This window comes from Schistocerca nitens, chromosome 11 (genome assembly GCF_023898315.1).
Source record: "Schistocerca nitens isolate TAMUIC-IGC-003100 chromosome 11, iqSchNite1.1, whole genome shotgun sequence".
Lineage (NCBI taxonomy): Eukaryota > Metazoa > Arthropoda > Insecta > Orthoptera > Acrididae > Schistocerca > Schistocerca nitens.
This window is the reverse complement of record NC_064624.1, coordinates 139,347,875-139,374,801: the sequence shown is the minus strand read 5'-3', so window position 1 is coordinate 139,374,801 and position 26,927 is coordinate 139,347,875. Positions and strand designations below refer to the sequence as shown.

Here is a 26,927-nt window from a genome sequence, read left to right as displayed (position 1 = left end):
CGGTAAGTTTTTACGAGAAGACTTACCACAGCTTCTTGAAGATGTTCCTCTGGAAACAAGACAGCACATGTATGTCCAACATGACGGGGCACCTACACACTTCCACCACGTGGTAACAGCCTATCTTAATCGGCAGTTTCCACACGGATGGATAGGTCGCAGGGGCCCTGTCGACTGGCCTGCCAGATCCTCAGATTTAACACCCCTAGATTACTGCATCTGGGGGTGGATGAAAGACATTCTGTACGAAGTTAAGTTGGAACACGAGAAGAATTGATACAACGCATTTTAGATGTCACAGTGTCAATAAGGAACGAGCGTGTGAAATTACGAACTGCTACTCGCCCGGTTCTCTCCCGTGTGAATCTTTGCCTTCAAATGCAGAGAGGAAATTTTGAACACTTGCTTTAAATCTACTCTGAATGCAAGAGACCGCTACAAAATTGTTTAAATTAATTATTATGTGAATTTTTGATAGTGAAATCGTGCAATAAAAGTTTTTTTCTGCTATTTTCCTGAGTTTTTCCAATTACGGTAGCTCCTTAATTATGGATGTGATCCCATTACTTTATTTAATTTTTTTTTTTTCCAAATAACCTAAGGAATACCCTCCAGACCATGGAAGTGAAACATGGACGGTAACTAGTTTGGACAAGAAGAGAATAGAAAGTTTCGAAATGTGGTGCTACAGAAGAATGCTGAAGATTAGATGGGTAGATCACGTAACTAATGAGGAGGTATTGTTATAGGATCGGGGAGAAGAGAAGTTTGTGGCACAACATGACTAGAAGAAGGGTTCGGTTGGTAGGACATGTTCTGAAGCATGAAGGGATCACCAATTTAGTATTGGAGGGCAGCGTGGAGGGTAAAAATCGTAGAGGGAGGCCGAGAGATGAATACACTAAACAGATTGAGAAGGATGTAGGTTGCAGTAGGTACTGGGAGATGAAGCAGCTTGCACAGGATAGAGTAGCATGGAGAGCTGCATCAAACCAGTCTCAGGATTGAAGACCACAACAAAACAAACCCTCCAGAAACTGGGGGAAAACCTCGTGAGTCACCACGTATAACGTGCACGGCAAAAATGTCTGTATCCAAAACCGGTGCTGAGGCAACTGTGGTGCATCACTGGCCGTAGCTGACAGGCGAATGACAGCTGTCGGATACGGGAACAGGTGAATAGATTCGCAGCTGACTGTCCAGACGAATCGAGTGGCTACTGGCAGTGTATCCTTAGAGACCATTCGGTGACAGGTTTCTGTAGCAGGGGCCTGATGCGGTGGCCTGGTGTAATGTTAAGCTCTCTCTATACAGCTTAAGCATTTTCGTGGACTTAATTGTTGAAGAATGCTGGTTCTGCTTTCTCGCAGCGCCGATGTCTTCTGCTAGCACTGGACGCTTCTCCGAAGATTTCACTGCTAGTAAGGGGAAATTCTCTCTCTCTCTCTCTCTCTCTCTCTCTCTCTCTCTCTCTCTCTCTCTCCCCCTCTCCCTCTCCCCCCCACCCTCCCTCTCTCCCCTTATTTAAAAAATATGACTCTTGGCATATCATTCAATGCACCAGAACGTATTTATTTCCACTTTGTACAAAAAAACAATTTAACTTTATGACGTAAGCCCACATATTACCGGGCACCGTGAATCAGTTAATTACACATTTTTGAACACAATTAATACATAAGCTTTTATCGTGGCTGACTATCCATGTCCAGTCCACGTACTCTCGACAGCAGTTCGTCTAATAAACAGTCACTATCTCGAGTCACTCCATTTGTTTTTCAACAATCCAAAGCTACATTACTCTTTGCAGCCGGCCACGGATCTTCCGGGCCGTATTTGATTATTCTCGGCAGGTCGCGCGGAACACTTGCCGGCGCCGACGAATTATCTCCCTCCCAGTTTCGCCTGCACGAACAATAAATGGGTGCAGTATCCCGTGCTCATCCTTACACCCCGCTTTAAAATAAAGCGTGTTCGAAACGGCTGGAACACGAGTGTCTCCAGACTTTCGTAAAATTCTGGGGGCACTACACTGACTGCTGTTCATTGGCGACGAAGGCAGGAATTTGTGTGCCAGTGCTGTAACTGGATCTCTTCTGAGGGTGACAGGTGTCCTTTCCAGACGGATCGCATTTTGTACTCCATCGGAGAGGTGGCCGTCAGAGTGTGCGGCACGAGATTTCTCGAAGCGAACACACTGTAACGGTCGTCGGAAGGCTCGACACTGCAGGAGGGAGTGTTACGGTCTGAGGAATATTTTTGTGACATTCCCTGGGTGATTTCAGTATTTTTGTAAGCACAATGCAGCTATTGCCAGGGCCACGTCCGCCCCTATACGAAGTTTGTTTTTCCTCAGCGCGTGGCACCTACCGGCAGGACAACGAAATGTCTTATGCAGCTTGCAGCGTACACACGTGAAGAGCACCAGGATGAGTACACTGGCCACCAAACTGCTCAGTTTAAAATCCGTTTGAGAATCTGTCGGACTGTTCGTGTCACGGATCCTGAACCGAGAAAAATAGCACAGCTGGTAACTGCACTGCAGTCGGCTCGGCTCTCGGTACCTTCCAGAACCTAATCGACTCTATTCCTGCACATCCTGCAGTGGTTCTCACAGAAAAAGGTGGTTTGGACAGGAACACCTGACAAAAATTACTCACGCACCGAGAGATGTCGCACTAATACTAGGTTCGATACGAACATCTACAGTTTTCATCCTGTATGCCTCGTCCAGTTAACAAATTGCAGGGAGGGTGGTTTCTGCATTTTCCCTGCTGTTCGTAGTTTCAGGCATTTTCAGTGAGATTAAGATCGAGTTATCTGGCCGACCAGTCGAAGTGTGAGAGGGTTCTGAACATTCGTCTAGACGAGGTTGTATATCTGCAGCCCTGTGTACACAGCTGTTATAATCTAGGAAGTGATACTGTCCGTAGCAGTCTCGTCGTGAAGGCGTTCGCAGCTCGTGGTCTAGTGGCTAGCAGTGCTGCCTCCGGATCACGGGATCCCAGGTTCGATTCCCGGCCGGGTTGGGGATTATCTCTGCCAGAAGACTGGGTGATTGTGTTGTCCTCACCATTTTGTCATCATTGTCATCATTCGTGACAGTGGTTAGATTGTACTGAGGAAAAAAAATTGGACTGTGGAAAAAATTGGGATTTTGTACGGATACTAATGACCGAGCAGTTGAGCACCCCACAAACTGATCGTCATCAGCACGATGAAGATGTACGAGCAGCAACACTCGATCACTGAGAATGTTGAAATAAATGTCAGTGTTCGTGATCACGTTTAACTGAATGAATGGGCTCGAGTCATTTTATGAGCGACACTCTCGAAACATCGCAGAACCACCTGTAGCCTCAACTACACCGTCCACACACGCTGCAGGTTAAGCACCTGTTCAACATCAGCCTCAGAACAAAGCAGAAAGTGCAGACTGTATGCAAAGTTATTGATCACATAATATATTGTTAGTGCAGTAAGCAAGATTTTAACTGTCAGCGTGTCAGGTCACGGCCACCTGCTTATAGGTTTTCAGTGTTGGGAAGGGTGGGAAAGTATACTGAGTCACTGCCTTAACAATTATCAAAATGAGATGACAGTGGCTTTAGTAGCGAGCTCCCCCCTACTCATTGCATTGTATTACAATAGCTTTAATTTAATTTCACAGTTATTTATATAAATAAACACTGCTTTTGAAGTTGGCTGTCTCTGTAATGGGCTTTCACAAATTGTCATTACTTCCACGTGAAATACGCTAATCCGTACTTGGAGTGCAGTCTTAAGCCATCGGCACACGGACTGTGCTTTAAAATTTTGAGCGTTGAGTGTGCCAGTTTCTGACATTGTAGCATGGAGAAGGTGCATTGGGAGTTTTTCCAAATGTGCAGAGCAGTATCAAACATGACAGATATTTTGAACTTGTGCAAATATTGGCCAGTGAGATGGAAGGAAACCACCTTTATCATGCATGTGCCATATCTCTTCAGTACAGACTCATGAGAGGCTGTGTTGGCTTTCAGTTGAAGCCCATGCTTATATGTGCCATCTCCAAGCATCATAAAATTGAGAAGCTCTGAAAAACTCATCATGAATTGAAGGTTTTTTTTTGTTTTGTAATAAAATGATGGGATATGTCATATTGGTTGTTAAAGAATTATTGTAACTTGTGTATTATGAAAGTATACCTTTTCAAGGCAGTTATACACTCAGGATCCGTAAGAAATGCAATGTTATTGATACAGTTCGTTATAATTAAATGTCAGTTAGTAAAATATATACGATTAAAACATTGTAAGATGCAAAGTATGGTCACCCAACAGTCATAGTTGGTATAGCGCAATGAAGTAGCGTCGCTGAATGGTCATGTAGTTGTTGATACGTTGCTGGTTCTTGCCTCACTATATCCAAATAATTTTATCATCAGTATTCACATTTTGTAATAGGTTCTGATAATTTCTTATTAGTTTAATAAAAGTAAATTCTATAGCACTCAGTGTTATGTAAATATAAGTGCACTCTCTATATAAATATAAGTGCACTCTCTCTGAGGCATGAGTTTGTTTGATTGGCTTAATCTGCAAGACAGGTTGCAGTAAGATATTTTGCACTTTCTTGCTTTAAGTTTTTTATTTCACATGTTGTAAAGATTCTGCTGCTGAACAGGAATAGTAATCAAGCGAGAGAATTTGTATTGCACTGTTTGTTAAGGAACCTTTGTAAGCCGATGTCCTTATTGACTGGACATGATAAATTTCTTTTTGCCTTATGACATGGATACTACAGACAGAACAAACTAACTAGTGTATGGGTAAGGGAGCAAATGTGTGTTTTGATAGAGCTAATGTTGGAATTTTATGCCCATCTATTTCATAAACAATCAGATGTGTGAGCCAGATGCAGCCAACAACTTCCACTTGGAAGTGCTGCAGTCGCGTGTACTGTGTTGAGGCATACGTAGCGTATGCTTAGGTCGTGTGGTTTCAGAGCATTCAGCAGCATGTTGAACTTCACGTTCGTGTTCAACAGCACGGTCTGTGTGTCGATGGCTGTAGGTTGGTACAACCTGATGTCAGACGTAAACATTCCTCCTTAAGATGCTCCATAACATGATGATGATAATGATGATGATGATGGTGATGATGATGGTGATGATTTTCACACTGTTTCTCACCCAGGACGTCCCTGAACCGAGCAACCTCTTTGCCGGGAACAAGCTATAGATTTTGTGTCCATTGTTCTCTGCAGCTGTTGTGTTTTAACCAGTATTGTGTTACAAGTTTTATTTACCGTAATTTTGTAATCATTATCAATAATAAGTCTCCCATTAGAACACAAATATCTCTTTGATATAGTTTCATGAAAGACTTTTGCTTCCGTGTTTTATTTATGCCATTGGACATCATCAGAACGATGAGGGAAACCCAAGTGTGCATTTGTGTGTGTCAGCACTCAGCCACTGCCTTTGTGATTAACGCTTTGTATACTGTGGAGAGACAAGTAGAGCCAATTGCTGTTACAAAGAAACAAAAACAATCAATTATTTCAGATTTTTTTAAATACGTAAAAATTAAATTGTTTTAATTTCATATTTTATACAATGTAAAGAGCAATTTATTCACCTTTGTTGTGTTTCCTGTGCCTTCAAATGGTTCAAATGGCTCTGAGCACTATGGGACTTAACATCTATGGTCATCAGTCCCCGAGAACGTAGAACTACTTAAACCTAACTAACCTAAGGGCATCACACACATCCATGCCCGAGGCAGGATTCGAACCTGCGACCGTAACGGTCACGCGGTTCCCGACTGAAGCGCCTAGAACCGCACGGCCACACAGGCCGGCTCCTGTGCCTTCCTGTATTTTACATTTTCCTACATTGTACTCTTTTTTTGGGTCAGTCTCTGAAAAGTGTAAAAAGAAGAGTTTTACTGTATATATATTTCCCAAAATATTCCCCTTTGACATCTGTACATTTTTGCATTTGATGAAATCATTCCGTAAAGCAGTGATTGTACTCTTCTTGAGGCACTTCAGAAACCAGGTTTTCATGACATTCCACTGCCTCATCTGATGACAAAAACGTGATTCTGTGTAAGATGAGTGAAAGAAGTGTCAGTGGTGACGAGAAACAGCTGAAATCATTAAAATTGAATGAAGCTTCAGGTCCCAATGGAATTCCTGTCAGATTCTATACTCAATATGCAGCTGAGCTAGCCCATCTTCAAACTATAATTATCATCAATCCCTGAAACAAAAAACCATACCCAGCAGTTTGAAGAAAGCACACCTCTTTACAAGTGGGGTAGGAGAAGTGATCCACAAAATTACTGCCCAAAATCCTTGACATTAATTTGTTGTAGCTTAGAACATAATCTGAGCTCAAACAAAATGAGAAATCTTGAGTAAAATGACCTTCTCCATGCCAGCCAGCACGGATTCTGAAAACATTGAGTGTCAAAACCCAGCTCTTACTTTTCTCATATGACTTATTGAAAGCCTCGGATAAAGTCAGTCAGGCAGATTCAGTTTTCCTTGGTTTCTGAAAAGTGTTTGACTGAGCACCACATCTATGCTGGTCATCAATAGTATAGTCATATGGGGTATCAAGTGAAATTTGTGAGTGGATTGAGAATTTTTGGTAGTGAGGGCACAGCATGTTATCTTGGGTGGAGAGTCATCATCAGATGTAGAAGTAACTTCTGTGTGCCCCAGGTAAGTGTGTTGGGACCAGTGCTATTCACGTTATATATTAATGACCTTGTGGACGATATTAATAGTAAACTCAAGCTTTTTGCAGTTGATGCTATTGTCTACAGTGAAGTACTGTCTAAAAGAAGCTGCATACATATTCAGACAGATCTTGATAAGATTTCAGGGTGGTAGAAAGATTGGCAATGTGCTTTAAATGTCCAGAAGTGTAAAGTTGTGCACTTCACAAAACAATAAGTCATAGTATCCTATGGCTGTAATACCAGTGGGTCACAGTTGGTATCAGCCAACTCCTACAGATACCTAGGTGTGACTGTTTGTAGGGACACAAAGTGGAATGATCGTATAGGCTCTGTCGTGATTAAGCGGGTGGTAGGCTCCAGTTTATTGGTAGAGTACTGGTATAATGCAATTAGCCTACAAAAGAGATTGCATACAAAACACTTGTGTGGCTCTTTCTGAAATATTGCTTTAGTGTACGGGACCTGTACCGAATATGACTAACAGGGAATATTGAACTACACAGAGAAGGGTGGTACGGATGGTCACAGGATTGTTTGACCCGTAGGTGAGTGCCATGGAGATGTTGAAGAAACTGATTTGGCAGCGTCACGAAGACAGAGGACAGACGTAAACTATCCTGAGAAGGCCTACTTACATAGTTTCAAGTACTGGCTTCAAATGATGACTCTAGGAATATATTACAACCCCCTGCTTATTGCTCACATAGGGATCATGTGGACAAGATTACAATAATAACACGGTCACGGCTTCCACAGAGGCATTCAGTCAGCCATTCTTCCCACGTTGCATATGTGAATGGAATGGGAAGAAACTCTGATAATTAGTACAATGGAACATCTGTGATGCAGAGTATAGATATAGATTTTATCTTCAACTTTTGGGCACAAAAAGAAATGGTATTACTAGATGAGGGCTGTGTGGCGGAGGGTACACGGTTCTGACTTCCAGGGACTGTAAACAGATTCTCAGTTGTTTTGCTGTATGCAATCGTGCATTGTCATGATGAAAAATCGTTTTCTTTTTCACCCCACAAACTTTAAAATCATTTCCAGTAAACAGATCTTTGTGTAACAAGTAGCTTATAACAGTATGTCTAACTTCTAATGCTATTAATGCTATAGCAACAATATAGTCTGTTAAAAAAAGGGGGGGGGGGTCCGACATCTTCTTAAGAGGACTGTGAATTTGTCAGACTTTTGTGTGCTTAGGTTCTATCTGAAAGATCCTTTGAGACTTTTCTTTGCGGGATTTTTACAATGAGTCCAAGATTCATCACCAGTAAGAATGTTCCAAACCAAGTTGGAAGTGCCATATTGTAATGTGTCCAGAGTGTTTCTGCACGTATCAGTGTGTCGTCATTGTTCGTCGGGAGTGGTAACTGTCGACAACAAGGTTTTCTCACATGTAACTGTTGATGTAAAACGTCTTGGATTTTATTCGTACCAGTGCTGAATATCACCCGAATTAATTCGTGTCAGTCAATCTCCTTGAAGCACTGCTTGAACAGTGGCAGTATTTTCATTAGAAACAGGAGTTCTAGGGTGTCCTGCATAAAATTTATAACTAAGCAGAAAACTTATTCATTTTGAGTTTGCTGTACCAGTTATAAATTGTTTGCGTTGTACGGGGATTCGTTGCCAAATACATGTCAAAGCTGATCTTTTCATTGCTTAGGCACTAATGACGATTTAGGATAGCAAAAGATTAGAGCCCATAAATGTTCTCCACTCAAATTTATTTCTTGATGCACACAAAAGTTTTAAATGAAGATAATAAACAAACTATTAGAGCACATCAAATAAACTGTGTGGAAATGAACACTCGAAACATTGGAAAGTTTGATTCTAGAACCACGGCATCTTGTAACTTTGTGCCACCGTGAGCAACGGCTTTTTACGAGGTGTCCAACTTTGTATGACCACTGCGTGCAGTTGCCTTCACATTGTTGGCTTTGAAACTGATTGAAAAGGAAGTGCGTTTGGTGACAGCAGCAATTCCTGTTGGTGTAGAAACTGAATGTTGTTGACCAAGTGTGTCACTCATCTCTGGTCCCTGTCATTTAGGATGTTTTTATGACCACTGTTCTTCCCCCTTGTCACGTGGCTGCACGTGATACGACATTCCTTGCAGACACAGATTGTGCACTTTGACACACAAAGAAATCAGTAACTTCGTTCTAGGTGTAGTAAATGCTTCATACAAACACGATAGTTCCCGTCTGCTATTCTGTCACCTACCCCCGTTGCCCTTTCTTGCAGTGCTGATTCCGTACAGCCAGCTGGCACATTCACACCATTTTACTGCCACAACTTACTGTATTTGCCAGCATACGTAGGTTGGAACTTAAATAGTGGCAACACTGCTGTGGAGACAATATGCAATGGAATCTATTATTGTCGCTGATAGCACACGTTGCTGACGTACCTAGCTTACCTCTGAGCAAATGGACTCGCCCATCCCACATCACCGGCTTGCGCACAGTCGAGGAAAACAGTCACTAGTGAGCGAGCGGTCCAATGTAACAGTGTCACTATGTTTTCGAAACAGGAACAACGTAGTTGGATCGAGATTGAATGTGCCAGAGGTCGTACGCACGACTGTCATTGAGATCTTCAAGAGGCGTGCGGGGAATCGACATAGCCATACAGAACAGAGGCACATTTGGTAAAAGCCTTCAACGGCACATTATGTAAAAGCCTTTGAGGAAGGTCGTCAAACTGTGGCAGACGTGCATCGGGCAGGTCGTCGATTGTCCCTGAAGAAGTAGTGCATGCTGTTGTCGCCATACGGTTCGTGAGCTCACACACGAAACTGGATTAGCACATACGACTGTGCTTTGCATCCTGAAGGAACGCCTGGGCACGCAAAAAATTGCATCACAATGGGTTCCACACGACTTGACGGAAATGCAGAAATAGGTGCATTACGACGCTGCTCAGACGCACTTAGTGATGCGAGTGCAAAGGAGAGGTTTTTCTTATGCCATATCGTAACACTGGATGAGACGTGGGCCACATCGTATGAGCCAAAACTGAAATGCCAATCCAACGAATGGTGTCATTATGGGCCGCTGCGAAAGTTGAAAGCTCGTCAGAGCCCTAGTATGGCGAAAGTTATGGTGATTCTCGTGTACGATTGTGATGGTGTTATCCTAACGCATTAGGTTCCTCCACGGCAGACCATCAGTGCACAGTATTACTGTTTGTTTTTGGAGCATCGCCTGCGACTAGCTTTGTGAAAGAAGTGGTGACACTTTATGCGCAACCCACCCGTCACTTTGCGCAACAACGCGCGGGCGCATACAGCCCGAGCTGTGGCTGCTCTGTTCGGTTGATGGGTCTGGGAAGTACTGTACCATCCCCTATACTCCACGGACTTAAATCCTTGTGACTTTTATTTGATTCCGAAGATGAAGGAACCACTTCATGGCATTCGCTTCATAACTGTTCCAGAGATTCGACAGGCAGTAGACCGCTCCATTCGCACCATCAACAGAACAGGCTCTGCTAACGGTATCTATGCCTTACACATCACTGGCAATGAGTTCTACACAATGCTGGTGACTACTTTGAAGAACAGTAACAGGTGGAAACATGTAACTCTTTTGTATCAGTTATGAATAAATAGTTGCCACTATTTTAAGTTCCAACCCTTGTAGAAGGTACAATTTTTTCCTTCAAAAATATGCACAAAAACTGGATGTGTCTTGCACCAGTTGCAAGTTAAGGCAGGAACCAGTAAGCTCCATTTCTTCAAAATTTCTGTTTCAGCTTGAAACAATTCATTGTTACATTCTTTGTGAATTTTGAGCATTCTAATTTTGTAGAGTTAAGTGGGTGCACATGCGTTGCTGTTAACTGTTTTTGTGTTGTTCATTGAAACTTCAGTTATTGTTGTGTGTGGTTTGGAGAGCCACTTGTGTCATACCTATGTTGTGGTTTTATTTGCAAGCTGTGGCTGAAAAATGGTGTTGTGTATACTATTGAATTTAAGCTATAATTGACTGCATAATGGTGAAGAGTGTGGAAATAGTGTTGCAATAAAGGCATTCTGAGCCACCTCCAACTAAACAAGATGATGAGAACTTGGCAGAATCGGGAGGGTGTTTTACAGAAAGCAACCTCATAGTAAACATAATCTGAGAAGTGGAACTGTGAAATAGCCAAAACTTGAAGGAGAACTCAATACTTGTATTTTAGAGAACAAACAAATGGGATTTTTTTTCTATGATAATGATCATTCATTATGTGAAAGCAATATCCACTAATAAAGGGATTAATGACTTCCTCGGATCGATATCACCATGTTCGTGATTTGTGAAGAGGTATCAGCTATGTATGTGGGCTGAGACAAAACTATCAGAGAAGATGCCAGCTGAGTGTGAAGAAAAAATTGTTGAATTTTATCAAATTGTCGTTAATGCAAAGAAAAGAGGAAAGTATGAACTTCTGGATGAACTGGAGACTCAATTAGCTGTAATTCCAGGAGGGATAACTAGTTTACTTAAACCACTAGATGTGTGTATCAACACTAAAGGAAGAGGAGTGGAACAGATGGATGCAATCTACAAATTTGAAATCACATCGTCGGGAAGTGGGAAGAGACCTGGCATTTCTCAAGCTTGTGAGTGGGTGAAAACTTTGTAGGACTCCTTTTATAACTGAAACAATGATTAAATAGTTTAAGAAGTATGGAATCATTAATGCACTGCATGGAACAGAGAATAATTTATTGTATGAAGATTTGGATTCTGACATGGTGGCTTTAAGTATTTCTTCCTTCAGCTCTGAGGAATATTGTGAAAGAAAAAATTGAAGTAGAAATTAAAGTTCAGGGAGAAAAAATAAAAAACCTTGAAGTTTGCTGATGACATTGTAATTCTGTCAGAGAAAGCAAAAGTCTCGGAAGAAAGGTTGAACAGAATGGACAGCATCTCGAAGGGAAGATATTAGATAAACATCAATAAAAGCAAAACAGTGGTAATGGAATGTAGTTGGATTAAGTCAGGTGATGCTGAGGGAATTAGGTTAGTAAATCAGACACTTAAAGTAGTACATGAGTTTTGCTATTTGGGCAGCAAAATAACTGATGATGGTCGAAGTAGAGAGGATGTAAATGTAGAATGGCAATGGCAGAACGGCATTTCTGAAGAAGAGAAATTTGTTAAAGTCGAGTATAAATTTAAGTGAGGAGGACATCTTTTCTGGAAGTATTTGTACAGCGTCTAGCTGTGCGTGGAAGTGAAATGTGGACGATTTACAGTTTAGACAGAAAGGGAATAGAAGCTTTTGAAATGTGTTGTTACAGAAGGCTGCTGAAGACTAGATGGGTAGATCATGTAACTAAAGAGGAAATACTGAATAGAATTGGGGAGACAAGAAATTTGTGGCACAACTTGAGTAAAAGAAGGGATCGGTTGGTAGGACACATTCTGAGGCGCCAAGAGATAACCAATTTACTGCTGGAAGGAGGGGTGGAGTGTAAAAATCATCACAGAAGTTGCAGCACGATGGCTGCAAAAGGAGGTCCGACACAATATTAGCAGGTATACAATGACTTTTGTCATCTTAGTGTAATGTGTTCGATACAGAATGTGTAACCTGGCCCTTGTCTGGGATCAAAGGAATGGTCGGAAGTCAGATGACTCCTGGCTGGTACAGATAGTTCATGCCCATTGCCAACCTTAGCCAACACCCTCAAGCATTGTACCAGACATGTGTACACAATGTTGATTTCAGTGAACCACCTAGCATGTGAGGAAGTGGCAGGACTTGTTTCCCTTACACATTTTCAACCCCCCCCCCCCCTCCCCCTTTCACCTCCAGCCAAATAGTGTAACGTAGGTGGTATTGCATGTTTACACTCGCGGCATCCACAGCAAAAGGGCCAAGTTATATTGTGCTCATTTATAAATCCTGCAATTCAGTTTTGTATAGCTTTGTTCCTTATCAGTACTGTAGTAGTGTTCATAACCTTTGAATTGACTATTTTCTCTGCAGCCACTATTTATATAATATACATAATTTTACTTAATAGTGTGTGTGTGTGTGTGGGGGGGGGGGGTCGTTCATAAAGTGTGACTACACTTAACTTGCCTTTTATTTATTTTTAACAAATTTGAAGATATTCGGTAACAACCAGTAAACCACAGTCTTTAAAAGTTCGAACTTCCAGGTGTAAGACCACTTTAAATGCCAGATTAATGCTCACATGAATTAATGTATTAAATATTTTGCTTTAAGCACATAAGTGAGAGAAAGGTCAGGAAAGGTTTGAAAAGATGCTTAAAGTTTGTTGGAAGTTGCTAGGAGCTGTCATTCTGAAATGTTAGCTGAATATAAACAAGGCAATTTGCATTGCATTTGAAGCAAAAGCTAGTTTTTTAGGCATCTCAATGTATATCACATCATATCTCTAAACTATTGTTGTATAATGATATAATTGTGCAATTACATTCAGTGATATACCAGGTGTACCGGTATGAAATTAGCGTTAAGATACAAATGTGTCGATAGGGAGCATTTGCTGTGAACGAGCCTTAATTGTTTTTTGTGTGGTTGGTATGACATCTGTCAAAGATATTTAGTATACATCAAGTCATGGAACAAACAAATTCATATGTTTTCAATGTGACGACAATGTCAAATTTTGTACCAGAAAGTGATGATTTGCGGGAAGCATTAATTTTTTGTTTTCATTTGAAAAATGTGATGCAGAGTCGCATCGAATGCTTGTTGAGGCATAATGTGATCATTCGCTATCAGAAGCAACATGCAAAAGACTGTTTCAATGGTTCAGAAATAATGCTTTTGATGTAAGAAATGAAGAACGTGGAAGACCACCAAAAAAGTTCAAAGACGCCAAATTGCAAACAATATTGGATGAAGATGATACTTTGAGTCAGAAGCAAATGGGAGCAATGCTAAATGTTGCACAACAAACAATTTTTGACCATTTGAAAGCTATGGGAAAGATCCAGAAGTGTGGAAAATGGGTGCCACATGAACTGAATGAAAGACAGATGGAAAACTGAAAAACCATTTGTCAAATTTTGCTTCAAAGACATGAAAGAAAATCAATTTTGCATCGAGTTGTTACTGGTGATGAAAAATGGATTTATTTTAAGAATCCGAAACGGGAAAAATCAAGGGTTAATCCGGGACAACCATCAACATCGAATGCAAAACCAGATCGATTCGGCAAGAAGACAATGCTCTGTGTTTGGTGGGATCAGAAAGGTGTAGTGTATCACGAACTTCTAAAACCCGGTGAAACTGTGAATACTAATCGTGACAGACAACAAATGATCAATTTGAACTATGCATTGGTCGAAAAAAGACCAGAACGGACCAGAAGATATGGCAAAGTAATTTTTTTACACGACACTGCACCTGCGCACAAAGCAAAACTGGTTCAGGATACAATCAAAACACTTGGCTGGGAGCTGCTACCCCACCCGCTGTATTCACCAGACTTGGCCCCTTCTGACTACCATTTGCTTTCATCAATGGGACACCCATTGGCTGAGGAACACTTCAATTCATACGAAGAAGTCGAAAATTGGGTGTCTGATTGGTTTGCTTCAAAAGACAAACTTTTCAATTGGTGTGGTGTCCACAAATTTCCAGAAAGGTGGTCAAAATGTGTAGAAAGCAATGGTCAGTACTTTGAATAAAATGTTTTTACTTTTCAACTCAAAATTAGTGTTTCATTTTCACAAAAAAAACGATCATTTCATACCAGTACACCTGGTATGTGGATGCTGTCTGTGCAATTACATTCAATGATATATGTGGATGCTGTCCATGGACTGTGTTGTGAATCAAGCTAGTAGTAAAGAATTACTGCATTAAAATGTAATACCTGATGCTAAAGTTTTTCTGTATGAAGACTAAAAATGTAGTAAGCGATAAACTTTTTTCCTTCAATCATTTTCTGTGGCGAGAAAAAAATTTTCGTAAAGGTTTGAAATTATGTGGAAGTTGTTAAGTGGTCTCACTCTCAAATACTAGATGAATAAGTCTGTGTATCATTGTGCTGTTAGTTCTGCTGCCCCAAGACAAACATGCAGTTTGTAACTGTGATACTTGTCTTATTGTGTTAAACATTGAATATAAAATTATACCTCATAATGAATATATTGTGACAGCATTTTAAATTTGGTCAGTAATTACGCAAAATATCGAAAGTCATATTTTTGTTGCCCCTATGCTGCAACTGGTACTGGGTTCTAGGATAGCATTTTAATAATATAGATTAAATCAGTTATTGTGGAAAAACAGTAGACAGTAATAAGACATATGAGACGTTTTTACATTTTATTACTACCTTCGTGGAGATGTGATCTGTCTGAACAACTAAATAGAAAGCTATTTCTTTCTATGTCATACACATTTCACTTTCATTTATGTATTAAGTGTTGTCAGTGGCCTGTAATACTTGTGTGTTGTATGCATATAATCTAAAACCGTACCTGAGACAACTGTGGTCCGCCACGGGCCAGAGATGATGCGATGAACGGCAGCTGTGGAGGTGTGTATGAGGGAATAGATGTGCAACTGTTGAGCAACTGATCACCCAGATGAAGAGAGGGGCTACAGGCAGTGACTGCCCAATGTACCAGGTAATCAAAAAGTCAGTATAAATTTGAAACCAGAATAAATCACGGAATGATGTAGATAGAGAGGCACAAATTGACACACTTGCTTGGAATGACATGGGGTTTTATTAGAACCAAAAAAATACAAAAGTTAAAATAATGTCCAACAGATGGCACTTCATTTGATCAGAATAGCAATAATTAGCATAACAAAGTGAGACAAAGCAAAGATGATGTTCTTTACAGGAAATGCTCAAAATGTCCACCGTCATTCCTGAACAATAGCTGTAGTTGAGGAATAAAGTTGTGAACAGCACTGTAAAGCATATCTGGAGTTATGGTGAGGCATTGGCGTCGGATGTTGTCTTTCAGCATCCCTAGAAATGTTGGTCGATCACGATACACTTGCGACTTCAGGTAACCACAAAGCCAACAATCTCACGGACTGAGGTCTGGGGACCTGGGAGGCCAAGCATGACGAAAGTGGCGGCTGAGCACACGATTGTCACCAAATGTTGCGTGCAAGAGATCTTTCACGCATCTAGCAATATGGGGTGGAGCGCCATCCTGCATAAACATCGTACGTTCCAACAGGTGTTTATCAGCCAGGCTGGGGATGATGCGACTCTGTAACATATCGGCGTACCTCTCACCTGTCACGGTAGCAGTTACAAAACCAGAATCATGCATTTCCTCTAAGAAAAAAGGTCCGATAACGGTAGATGTGGTAAATCCAACCCATACCGTGACTCTCGTCGTGCAATGGAGTTTCCACTACCATTCTAGGATTTTCGGTAGCCCAAATTCTGCAGTTGTGGGCGTTGACAGCCCCTCGGAGCGTGAAATGAGCTTTGTCGGTCCAGAATACGTTAGTCAACCAATCGTCATCTTCCGCCATCTTTTGAAACACCCACACTGGAAATGCCGTCCGCTTCACTAAATTGCCAGGTATCAGTTCACAATGCCGATGGATTTTGTACGGATAGCATCAGAGGGTACGCCTCAGTGCCAACCAAACAGTAGTGTACGGAATGCCGGTTTGATGTGTGACTGCACGAGTGCTGACTTCCCCGTGCATAGACGTATCCGCTATAGTCTCCATTTCTTCCTGAACTGTCTCAGCAACATTACGCCTTGTGCTCGGTCGGCCACTACGGGTCTATCGTCTAAACAACCCGTGGCTTCGAACTTCGACATCATTATCGCCGCAGCTGCATTTGTCAGCGGACCTTTACCCGTTCGAATCCCCTTCCTATGGCGATAGGATCGTAACGCTGAACTAGCACATTCCCCATTCTGATAATACAGGTTCACTAAAAGCGCCTTTACAGGTAATGTCAACATGCTGTGACTGCTGGCGCATCTGATTCTCTCTCTCATTACAGCTCCTTTTATACACGATTGTCATGCGCAGTCACTGACGTTTTACTGTCCAGCGCCATCTGTCGGACATTTTGTGAACTCTTTGTCTCTCTCTTTTGTGTGTGTGTGTGTGTGTGTGTGTGTGTGTGTGTGTGTGTGTGTGTGTGTGTGTGTGTGTGTGTGGGCCTCTGCTGCGGACACCCGGTTTGTGCACCCGTGCCAACTGCCCGTCGTCGGTGATGAATGCTGGAATTTGCTCACTCGTATCACTACTGGATGTCCAACGAGTGGCGACAAACGGCCTCTCCGTGTAAACTGCATTTTATGCTCAGTTGGACAGACGGTTGTTGGCGATTACAGTGTGAAATGTCTGGAAGGAAACATCCTGCAACCAGAAGAGAGTGTTATGTTTTCGTGGCATTCCCTGCATGATCTAGGCATTCTGGAAGACACAGTGAATCGACACGAGCACGCATCTATCCTCGGAGACAATCTCCACCCCTGCAAGCAGTTTGTTTTTGCTCGGCTCGTCGGCATCTACCGACGGGACAGTGCGACGTGTCACAAAGCTCGATAGTACGTGTGTGGTTCGAAGTACACCGGAACGAGTTTACTTTACTTTACTGGCCGTCAAATTCACCAGATTTAAACCCACTCGAGAACCTGCGGGACCGTCTCGATCGAGCTGTTTGTGCAGTGGGTCCTCGACCGAGAAAGCTAGTGCGGGTGACCGCAGCACTGGACTCGGCGCGGCTTCGAATTCCTGTCAGTACCTTCCCGAACCTCATTGACTCTCTTCCTTCACATCTTGCAGCTGTTTGTGCTGCAAAAGGTGGTTATTCAGATTTTCTGCAGGTGGTCACATAAATGTGACTGGATGGTGTGTATTTGGAAATGTTATACAGTGAATTTATGTACGAGGGGGGACCCAAAAGAAACCGGACTCCGAGGGCGCTGCCACTCGTAGACGTGGTGCAGGGTTCTCACACTAGATGGTGTTAGTAGACACCTTTGTGAAACAGCTGTGCAGACGGCGTCAGTGTAGAGCTGAACGTGCAAGTGTGGTATTGTGTTTCTCTGACTGTTGATGGGTTACCTCTGCGGAGTCGTTATGGCAACTTTAAAAGAACAAAGAGTGTGTGTGAAATTTTGTTTCCTGCTTAAAAAAAACTGCAATTGAGACACACCAAATGCTTCAGGAAGCTTTCCAGGAGGACACTATGAGCCGCACACAGGTTTTCGAGTGGTTTGGGTGCTTTATATGTGGTGAGATGTGTGTTGAAGACCAAGCTCGTTCTGGACGCCCTTCAACATCGCGAAATGAGGAGAACACTGAAAAGGTCCGCCAAAAGATCGACGAGGATCGTCGCCAAACGATCGACCAAATTTCAGCAGAGACAGGAATCAGTTGGAGCTCGTGCCAGCAGATTTTGAGTGAGGATTTGCACACGAGACGTGTTGCTGCTAAATTTGTTCCGCGCCTTCTCACACAGGAGCAAAAAACCATCCGCATCAATGTGTGTCAGGACTTGAAAACAGAGATTGCACGTGATCCAAACTTCTTGAAGAAAGTCATTACAGGGGATGAGAGTTGGTGTTACGGGTATGACCCAGAAACCGAGCAAGCGTCAAGCCAGTGGAGGACTCCCAACTCTCCCAGACCAAAATAAGCAAGGCAAGTGAGGTCAAATGTGAAGACAATGATCATTGTCTTTTTTGATGTTTGTGGAATTGTGCATCGGGAATTCGTACCCCGTGGCCAGACTGTCAACCAGCACTTTTACTTGGATGTTTTAAGGTGTCTGCGAGAGGACGTGAGGAGGAAACGCCCGGAACTTTGGCGATCAGCTGACTGGTTTCTGCATCACGACAACGCTCCAGCACACACGGCCTTACGAGTGACCCACTATTTGGCATCTCAGAGGCGGTGTGTCGTTCCGTATTTGCCGGACCTAGCCCTGTGCGACTTTTTCCTATTTCCACGAATGAAAAAAACGCTAAAAGGGAGCATTATGACAATGTGGAGGCGGTAAAAACAGCTTCACAAAGGGCACTGGGCAATGTCAAACTTCAAGAGTTCCAAACATGCTTCCAACAGTGGGAAAAAGAGACTTGACAAGTGCATCGCATGTAATGGAGAGTATTTTAAAGGTGACTGGTAATTTTGTAAAAAGGTTCATCAATAAATTTTTTATGGCAACAATCTGGTTTCTTTTCGGTCCCCCCTCGTATAATTTCAACAAGCATGTATCACCGGCCACTGATGATAACTCATTAATAAAGGGAAGTGAAATGCATTAAAACAAACAGCCTTTTATTTAGTTGTATAGATGGACCACTTTGGTGATGGTGTTGATAGTAATATTAATAATAGTATAAGCTTTTGACCATTGGCCTTTGTCAACAATAGACACACATATGCAGTCACACACATTCGTGCAAACGCAACTCACACACACTACTGCAGTCTCAGGCAGCTGAAACCACACTGCGAGCACCAGCACCGGAGCGTGATGGGAGTGGTGACAGGGTGGGGGTAAGGAGGAGGCTGGCGTGGGGAGGGGGACTGATAGTGTGCTGGGGATGGCAGCTGGGGAGAGGTGGGGAGGCAGGGGGGGGGGGGGAGTAGCGGAAAAGGAGAAAAATAAAAGGCTGGGTGTGGTGATGGAATGCAGTCGTGTGTGTGTGTGTGTGTGTGTGTGTGTGTGTGTGTGTGTGTGTGTGTGTTGTTGATGAAGGCCAATGGTCGAAAGCTTCAATTGTGAGAGTCTTTTTGTTGTGTCTATCTGCGACTCAGCATCTCCGCTATATGGTGAGTGACAACTTTCCTTCTCATAATGTTGTTACATTCCGTCCTAGATTTTCCATTGTTTAATAATAATATAGGAGCAGCTAAGGAATGACATGATGATTTTACATTTATTTAGTTGATTTTAATTTTGATTTTGATTGAGAATACACTTCTACGTGTAAGTGAAATGTTCACTGTTACAGGGTGCTTCGGATTCGCCACCAAGTGATGGATTCAGAGTGTCTGCTATTCGTCATGTTAAAGAGGTGAGATATGAGTGCTTAAATATTTTGTGTAATTATTACACATGCTCGCTCACACACACACACACACACACACACACACACACACACACACACACACAGTGAGGATGCATGGGCAGAGCTGTTCTCAGATGGTATGAAAGCTAATGTGGACGTGCAGTGAGAAGATTTGCTTTCACAAGGTGTCAATTCTTTATTTGAGAAATTCTCTGCTGCTATCTTTCAATAATGGTACTGCAACACTGGTTCTTACACAGTATTTCTTCTGTTGCAAATTTCCCCTCCAAATTGTTGTGTGTACTGTCAAACCATAATTTTCTAACTTCCGAAGTGTTACAAGTTGTTCCTTAGGGATGTAGTTGTTGAAGCTTTTGACTTTATTGTTTTGGTAGCTGACAGATTTGCTACTTATGTGCAGAGGAAGTGTTTCTCAGTATTTCTTAAAGAATGACAACATATTTTTCATAGTTTTGATTGTTGCACCATTCTCTAAAGTTTGTTAAAGCCAAATTATTTTTTAGAAGTTATGACACGTCCTGCTTCATTATAAAGTGTTTTAATTCATATCTGATTCTGTCCTAATCTGATCTATATTCATAGTGAGGTAAGTAGTAGTGTAACTTTTAAAATATAATTTGCCATTTAAAAAAAAAAAAAAAAAAAAAAAATCTACGGAACATATTCATTAAGTTGAATTGACCCTTTAGCAATTTATTTCGTTGACACTGTTAGTCAAAAATGGTACGATAGCTAAAAATGTGATTGTCAATGATACATTTAGTAACGGATGAGTTGTAAAATGTCATTTTTAGAAACTGGCCAGGAACAAGTACATCTCACGCTCTGAAGGTTCCACAGAAAGTTTATTCGTCGCCCCCTTCCCTCCATAGGAATTGAGAATCTCGATGATTTTTTATGGTGGCAACATATCCGTCCAAGGCACTTCAAATCGTCCGAAAATGTTTTACTTTTAAGTTTGAAGGTAGACAACATTGCAAAATAATAATCCTTTTTTTTTTCCCCCTTGTACTGTGAAACCTTGTTTCTTCCAAATTTTATGACTGTAGGTCGATGGGCAGTACCCAATAGGTTTTGATTAGTGGGTCTGCAAGCAGTAAAACATATGACCCAAATGGCTGTATCTTTTGTCTGCATTGACTTAAAAGCTAATGTTTATTAAGCCGCCAAGGTGTCATAGTCCTTCATATGTGGCACAAAATTTTAACCTCATACGTGTACCCTTTCCTGAGAAAAAAAAAGGATTTAACAGATGGTCAGACGGACAGTCATATAATTTTCATTGCATTGACTTAGAGGCTTGTGTGTCTTACACATTTAAGAGACTATAGACCTTAGTATATTATGTAAATTTCAGTGTGATATGTCTGCTGTTCCCCACAAAAAGAGTTTCTATCTGTTGTTGTTTGGAAGCAATAAATGTTTGAAATCTGTTCCTTTGTTTTGAATAGCCCTGTATCTTGCTGTAGATTTATGAGGCTTGTTTTGAAAGTAAGTAAAGTTTTGAAATTCTGCCGCTGCATTGAAGTCCGCATTTGGTGCATGCATGCTGTGTTGGCGTGCTGCTCTGTTGGCAAGGCACAGATGCCGTTACAGAGTCCTTTGGGGTGTTTATGTTTGAAATGCCTCCTCACTACAAATATGTGTGGTTTGCGTTCTTAGTGCTAAAGATATGGAAACAGTTGAAACTCATCATCAGATCAGTGAAGTGTACAGAGAAAACATTATTATGAGCAATGGGGTGGTACGGAAATGGGCGACAGATTTGAAAGATTGTCATATGTGCAGAATGAGGAACGGGGACCTTAAGAAAAGTGTGCCGCACAGTCCAAAACTAAATGCTTGGCATACTGACTTAGTAAGGGGATCTTTTTGCTTTATGACAGTGCCCTCCACAAACAGCCGATCGAACTTGAGAGCTGATTGCATCATTTGGGTGGGAACAATCTGATCGCCTTCTATACATCCCCAATTTAGCTCCCAGTGACTACCAAGTGTTCCTGCATTTGCAGGAGTGTCTGGGTGGTCAGTGCCACGACAGCAACGAAGATGTCAAAACAATTACGTTGCAGTGGTTGTCGAAATAAAGTGACAGATTTCTACAAGGGTGGCATTCAGAAGGTGGGTGTATGGTACATTATTTGCCTTTATGTTTGTGGGAGTTGTGTAGGAAAGTAGATTAAACTTCAGGCTTCGGTGTAACAATACAATTGCTAAAAAAATCAAATTATTGTATTTTTATTTCAAAATGGTACTTATTTCAAAAATCAGCCTTGTAGTTGCCCCCGGTGCAATTAACATGTAATAAATGAAATGGATGCATAGTTGGGGTACATAAAATTTCTCTTAATGGGTTTGTGCAGAAGAAAGGAACATTGCCAAATTTTAGTGACTCTTTACGTTCCGTTTTGCTGGTGATACAGTTACCAAGAGTACAGATAATAAACTTCTTTGTTGCTGTTTTCTCCCCCAAAACTGATTTTTGAAATATTCTGCACAGTTGACAAAAAAACAATTGAAAAGAAATCTTAGGTGGGGGGTGGCAGTGATCCACTCTTCTTTGGTGCTTGCATGCAAAAATGTAAATGTTTTCCATCTATACCACCAACATAACAAGGTATTTTCCATTTATGGCCAATTTCTTGTTTAATATGTGTGAAATCTGATTTGAGAGGACATGGCATCAATACAGGCAGCAGTCTTATTCTTTAAACCTTCATTCCATATTTCACATTTCTTGATGTGTGGGATGGTGACATATGATACGCAAGTGACACAGACTGGTAGCTTTCACCTATAGCCAAGGACCTGAAACAAATGAAAACATATAACTACATAATATAATCTGCATTTAAAGATGATGACTGTAAGAAGGAGCAGAAGTCCTAAGAGACAGTTACCAGAGGTCAAACAAATACAATAGGAATTAGTGACGAAAGATCTGAGTTAACAAATGAAGAACATAGTGTACCAGTACAAAAAAGAAAACACAGTAAAGTTGGTAGTAATGACAATATAAGATTAAAAATGTGGAAAGAAAGCAAGCAAAATTTGCTAACAACTTTTACAGAAAACAAAGATGATGACATTGATGTATTTTCCCCCATATCAGCAAAGTTATAAAAAAGTTAATACTGTTTCTTATTGTATTTCTTAGGCACTGTGGTTTCATTTTATCTTTAATAAAACTGTGCATGATATTAAACTGTCTTTTATGTAAACAACAATAGCTCCTGAATATGTGCTCATCACTTAATACATGTTTTTGAATGGACACTGTGTAAGTTTCTTCTGCTGACCTACTTCATATAAATGCAGCATTCATCTCTTCCTGGTATGTTATACTGAAACGTCACCATCTTCCCCTTCCAGTAACAGCGTAATAACCGTGGTGGAGTTACCAGACATTTTGCCACACGTAGTTCTTACAAGTGATCGCATTGTTTGCCTGTTGCTGCATTCCGCAACGCACCCCCTACAGGCGACAACATTGCCGTCTGCAGTTGTTTTGGGTTGTTCTCGCTGTACACCTTAACAGAGCTCTACATTTTGTTAAGCAGATCTGCACTGACTGTGTTCCAGTTTGTAGTGACTCGATGATTAGTCTCCAGGCTGTTGACCAATGTTACTCTTGTCACCCTGTGCTAATTGCTTTTTGTGACCTTCTCTCTAACTTAATTGTACTGCCTGCTCCTTTGTCTCTCTCTGGGTTCCAAGTCATGTGCGTATTCCTGGGAATAGATTGGCTGACCATTGAGCTAGAGAAGTGAATACTTGCCCATCATCCGCTTCGATGATTCTAGTTGTGGATTTGCGTGCCCGGCTCAGAGATGGAACATCATCTGGTGGGCTCTAATAAAATCCGCATTACCAAAGAGACTACAGTTACAGGGCACTCCTCCTCATTGGTCAAACTATTTTAACTTGAAATTTTATTTTATGTAGCGTGCCACTCCCACGTTGTTGTTGTTAATAGAGCCTTTACCCCCCTCTTCTTGCTCCCCACACTAAGCACGGTCTTCCTAATTCTTTGATTCTAATGGTGGAGGATGACTTGCAGGCAGTTGAAGCGGTTGTTACTCTATCCTCAGATACAATGTTTTAAAGCAGCGCTTCCCAACCTTTTCAGCTGGCGGACCCCTTCTACAGTCGAAAATCCTTGGCGGACCCCTAGTCAATCGAGAGCACAATAACTTTAAATTTCAGAGCAAAACCCATGGGAACTGAAAGCTTCTTAATGCAAGTGCCATATTCCCAATGACCCCCCCACCCCGAAGTATCAATAGTCTTTGGAGCTTCTTGTGATTGTTCTTCCTTTGTGGTCGTCCTCCCTGCTCATTCATTTCAACTGGAAACTTCCCTTGTGAAGGCAATGGAGAAACCGCACCCTTCTTCAATGATCCTGACTTCAGCCACGGATCCATGTTAGAAGTAATAAACTGGTCAAAAATCGACTTACGAAATAGGTAGTGCACTGACAAAGCAAGTTTAACATTTAACGATGCCTGGAGCCGCATACGTGCCAGCGAGCGCTGTGATCGGTCGACAAAGCTCGCTCCGCGCACGCGTAAAAGGTTTCAGCGCATCCAGCGCCGTGAGCCGGTGCACAAACGACCCCCGTACTGTTAGGAAACAGTCGATCAGAGAAGCCGCATTCACCGGCACTAAACTGTGTATGCGTTCTCACTTAGGAACCACAAACGCTGCTTGGGAATACGACCTGAAGTAAAAGTACACATATTTTACACACGAAAAAAAAAAAAAAAAGTGATGATATTGATTTTCACATTTTTATTCAATAATTTTACTCATTATTTTGCACGATTTGGTCAAAGGTGGTTGCAGACCCCCTAGAAAGAGCCGGCGGACCCTTAAGGGGTCTGCGTACCACATGTTGGGAAGCCCTGTTTTAAAGTGTTTCCGGGGCAGGGCGATCGGGATTGGGACACCTCCTGCCTCTTGCTGGGTCTGTGGGACCCTGTACCCTACCTGCTTTGCCATCTGCCTCAGTCGTCCCTCTTTTATTGTGTTCTTATTGCTTTTAGAATGGGTTAGCCGTGCTTCCTGCCACATCCTATTTTAGTTTTAGAGGTTGCACTCTGATGAATAGTGGGATGGGATGGCTGTGGGAGGGATGGCCCCTGTCACATGCATTCACCTCCCTGGTAACCACATTATTTCTCTCACTGTGTTTCATTATTGTTGGTTGAATGTATGTCCATTACATTTTTAGTGTACTTGTTTTACTGTTTTGAATCTCCTGACCAGAAGACATTCCTTATGCTGTAACGGCCTTGACACTTAAGGGGGGTAGGATGTCAAATCGGCCGACTTGGAGCAGGAGAGGCATCAAAGGACATTTTAATTTCCACTGTCTGTACTTTTACAAATAAATTCATAAAACTTTGTCAGCATGGCCAGGAAGGATTCAGGATTCACACTCATAGCAGTGGAAGTTCAAAAACATAACAAAATAATTTTTTTTTACATGCGAAATTTATATCATTTTTTTCCACTTAATATTGGCTACATTTGTTGCTATAGGTACACTTTCCTTCATAAGTAAGAGGGATTCTTTGATGAATTTTGTACAGCGTACAAACCGTACTTACAGGTGTATAAAACTCTAGAATTTATTTAATTTATGAAAAGATGAATGAGCTGTTACATTTTAAACTTAATGTTTAGAAAAAACTCAATTTTTATAGTTAATTGTCTCAGTTTATACCACAGTTTTTAGTAGATTTGGAAGATTCTAGAGTTTCATACACCAGTAAGTACGGTTTGTATGCTGTGCAAAATTCATCGAAGAAACTCTCTTACTTATGAAGAAAAATGTACCTATAGCAACAAACGCAGCCAATAGCAAGTGAAAAAATAAATTTCATATGTAAAATAAATTTATTTTGCTATGTTTTTGAACTTCCACTGCTATAAGTGTGAATCCTGAATCCTTGCTGGTCATGCGGACAAAGTTTTGTGAATTTATTTGTAAAAGTATAGGCAATGGAAATTAAAATGTGCTGTGGTGCCGCTCCTGTTCCAAGTGGCTCATTTGACGTCCTATCTCCCTTAATCGGGTTAGTGGGAGGTTGGATGTGAGTGGGGTTCCTCTTGGCACAGACCTCTTGGCTTCATACACTTGACTTCTCTGTAAATTACTTCTCAGCTCTGTTACGAGTATTGCCACCAGTGTGTCGAATTTACTACTCGTACATACATTCGTCTTCCGATCGCATTTCTGGCAGATGTCACTAAAGGCCAGTTCACACTGATCGCCATGTCGCGTCCCGTCAGAACATTCCACAGTGGGTTTCAGAAGGCAGAATCTAGACTGGCTGTTATGTCACATTACGGTCGAGGTTTCTCGGGAAGAAAGTTTTGACAGTTGACGTCATTGTCCATTGTCGATCACGTGACACCCGAGCTCATTTCTTCCCGGTACACAGCTGTGCACTCATCCTCCGTACTTTGTTCCATTGTGATTTTTGTGTTTGATGCCACATGTTATTCTAAGTATTTGCTAATCATTATTTTTCTTATTTGTCATAAAGTAATTCATTTGTTAAAATTTATAATTTTAGAAAGAACGACGAAATGTTAATTGAAGCTATGGGGCAGCAGTCTGAATTGTACAATGTGAGCGATGGAAGGGGCTCAGATTCTGCTAGGAAAGAAACATTGTGGAACAAATAAAGAATGTACGAGGTCTTATTCCAAAACATCTTAAATCTTCTCACATTTGTGTTGTAATTATTATGTGCCAGAAATGGATTTTCAATAACAGTTCAGAAGTACGTGCCCTCTGTTACATTTATAAAATAGATTTTTATACATACCGGTATCGTATTTAGTATTTTACAATAAAGTAGACTGGAATGTGGTGGCTACTTAGCTCCAGATGAACTAACTGTCGACCAAGGGATTGGTGACCTTTTTGTTTAGTCCCTTAACTCCTGACCGACCATTTCAGCCAGAAAAATTGCTAATGTTCCATTGTTTCTCAGTGACAGCAGAAGAAAATTGGCAGAAAACTGTGAGTAGAACAGAGATTTTACTTGGAGGGAAGTGGTAAATATTAGTCAGAAGGACAGAGGAAGGATGAACAAGACAGGAACATTTCCTTTAGAACAATGGGAAGACTTTTAAAAAATAATAA

The 26,927-nt window shown here is 41.5% G+C and overlaps 1 protein-coding gene across 3 annotated transcripts in view; it reads left to right on the top strand.

Moving 5' to 3' along the window:
* Positions 1-26,927, top strand: part of LOC126213592 (uncharacterized) — a 313,729-nt gene that overhangs the window by 110,724 nt on the left and 176,078 nt on the right. For all 3 annotated transcript variants that reach the window (XM_049941451.1, XM_049941452.1, XM_049941450.1), the window contains exon 6: positions 19,691-19,753. In XM_049941451.1, the coding sequence (XP_049797408.1) occupies positions 19,691-19,753 (63 nt within the window). The remainder of the gene's footprint in view (positions 1-19,690; positions 19,754-26,927) is intronic.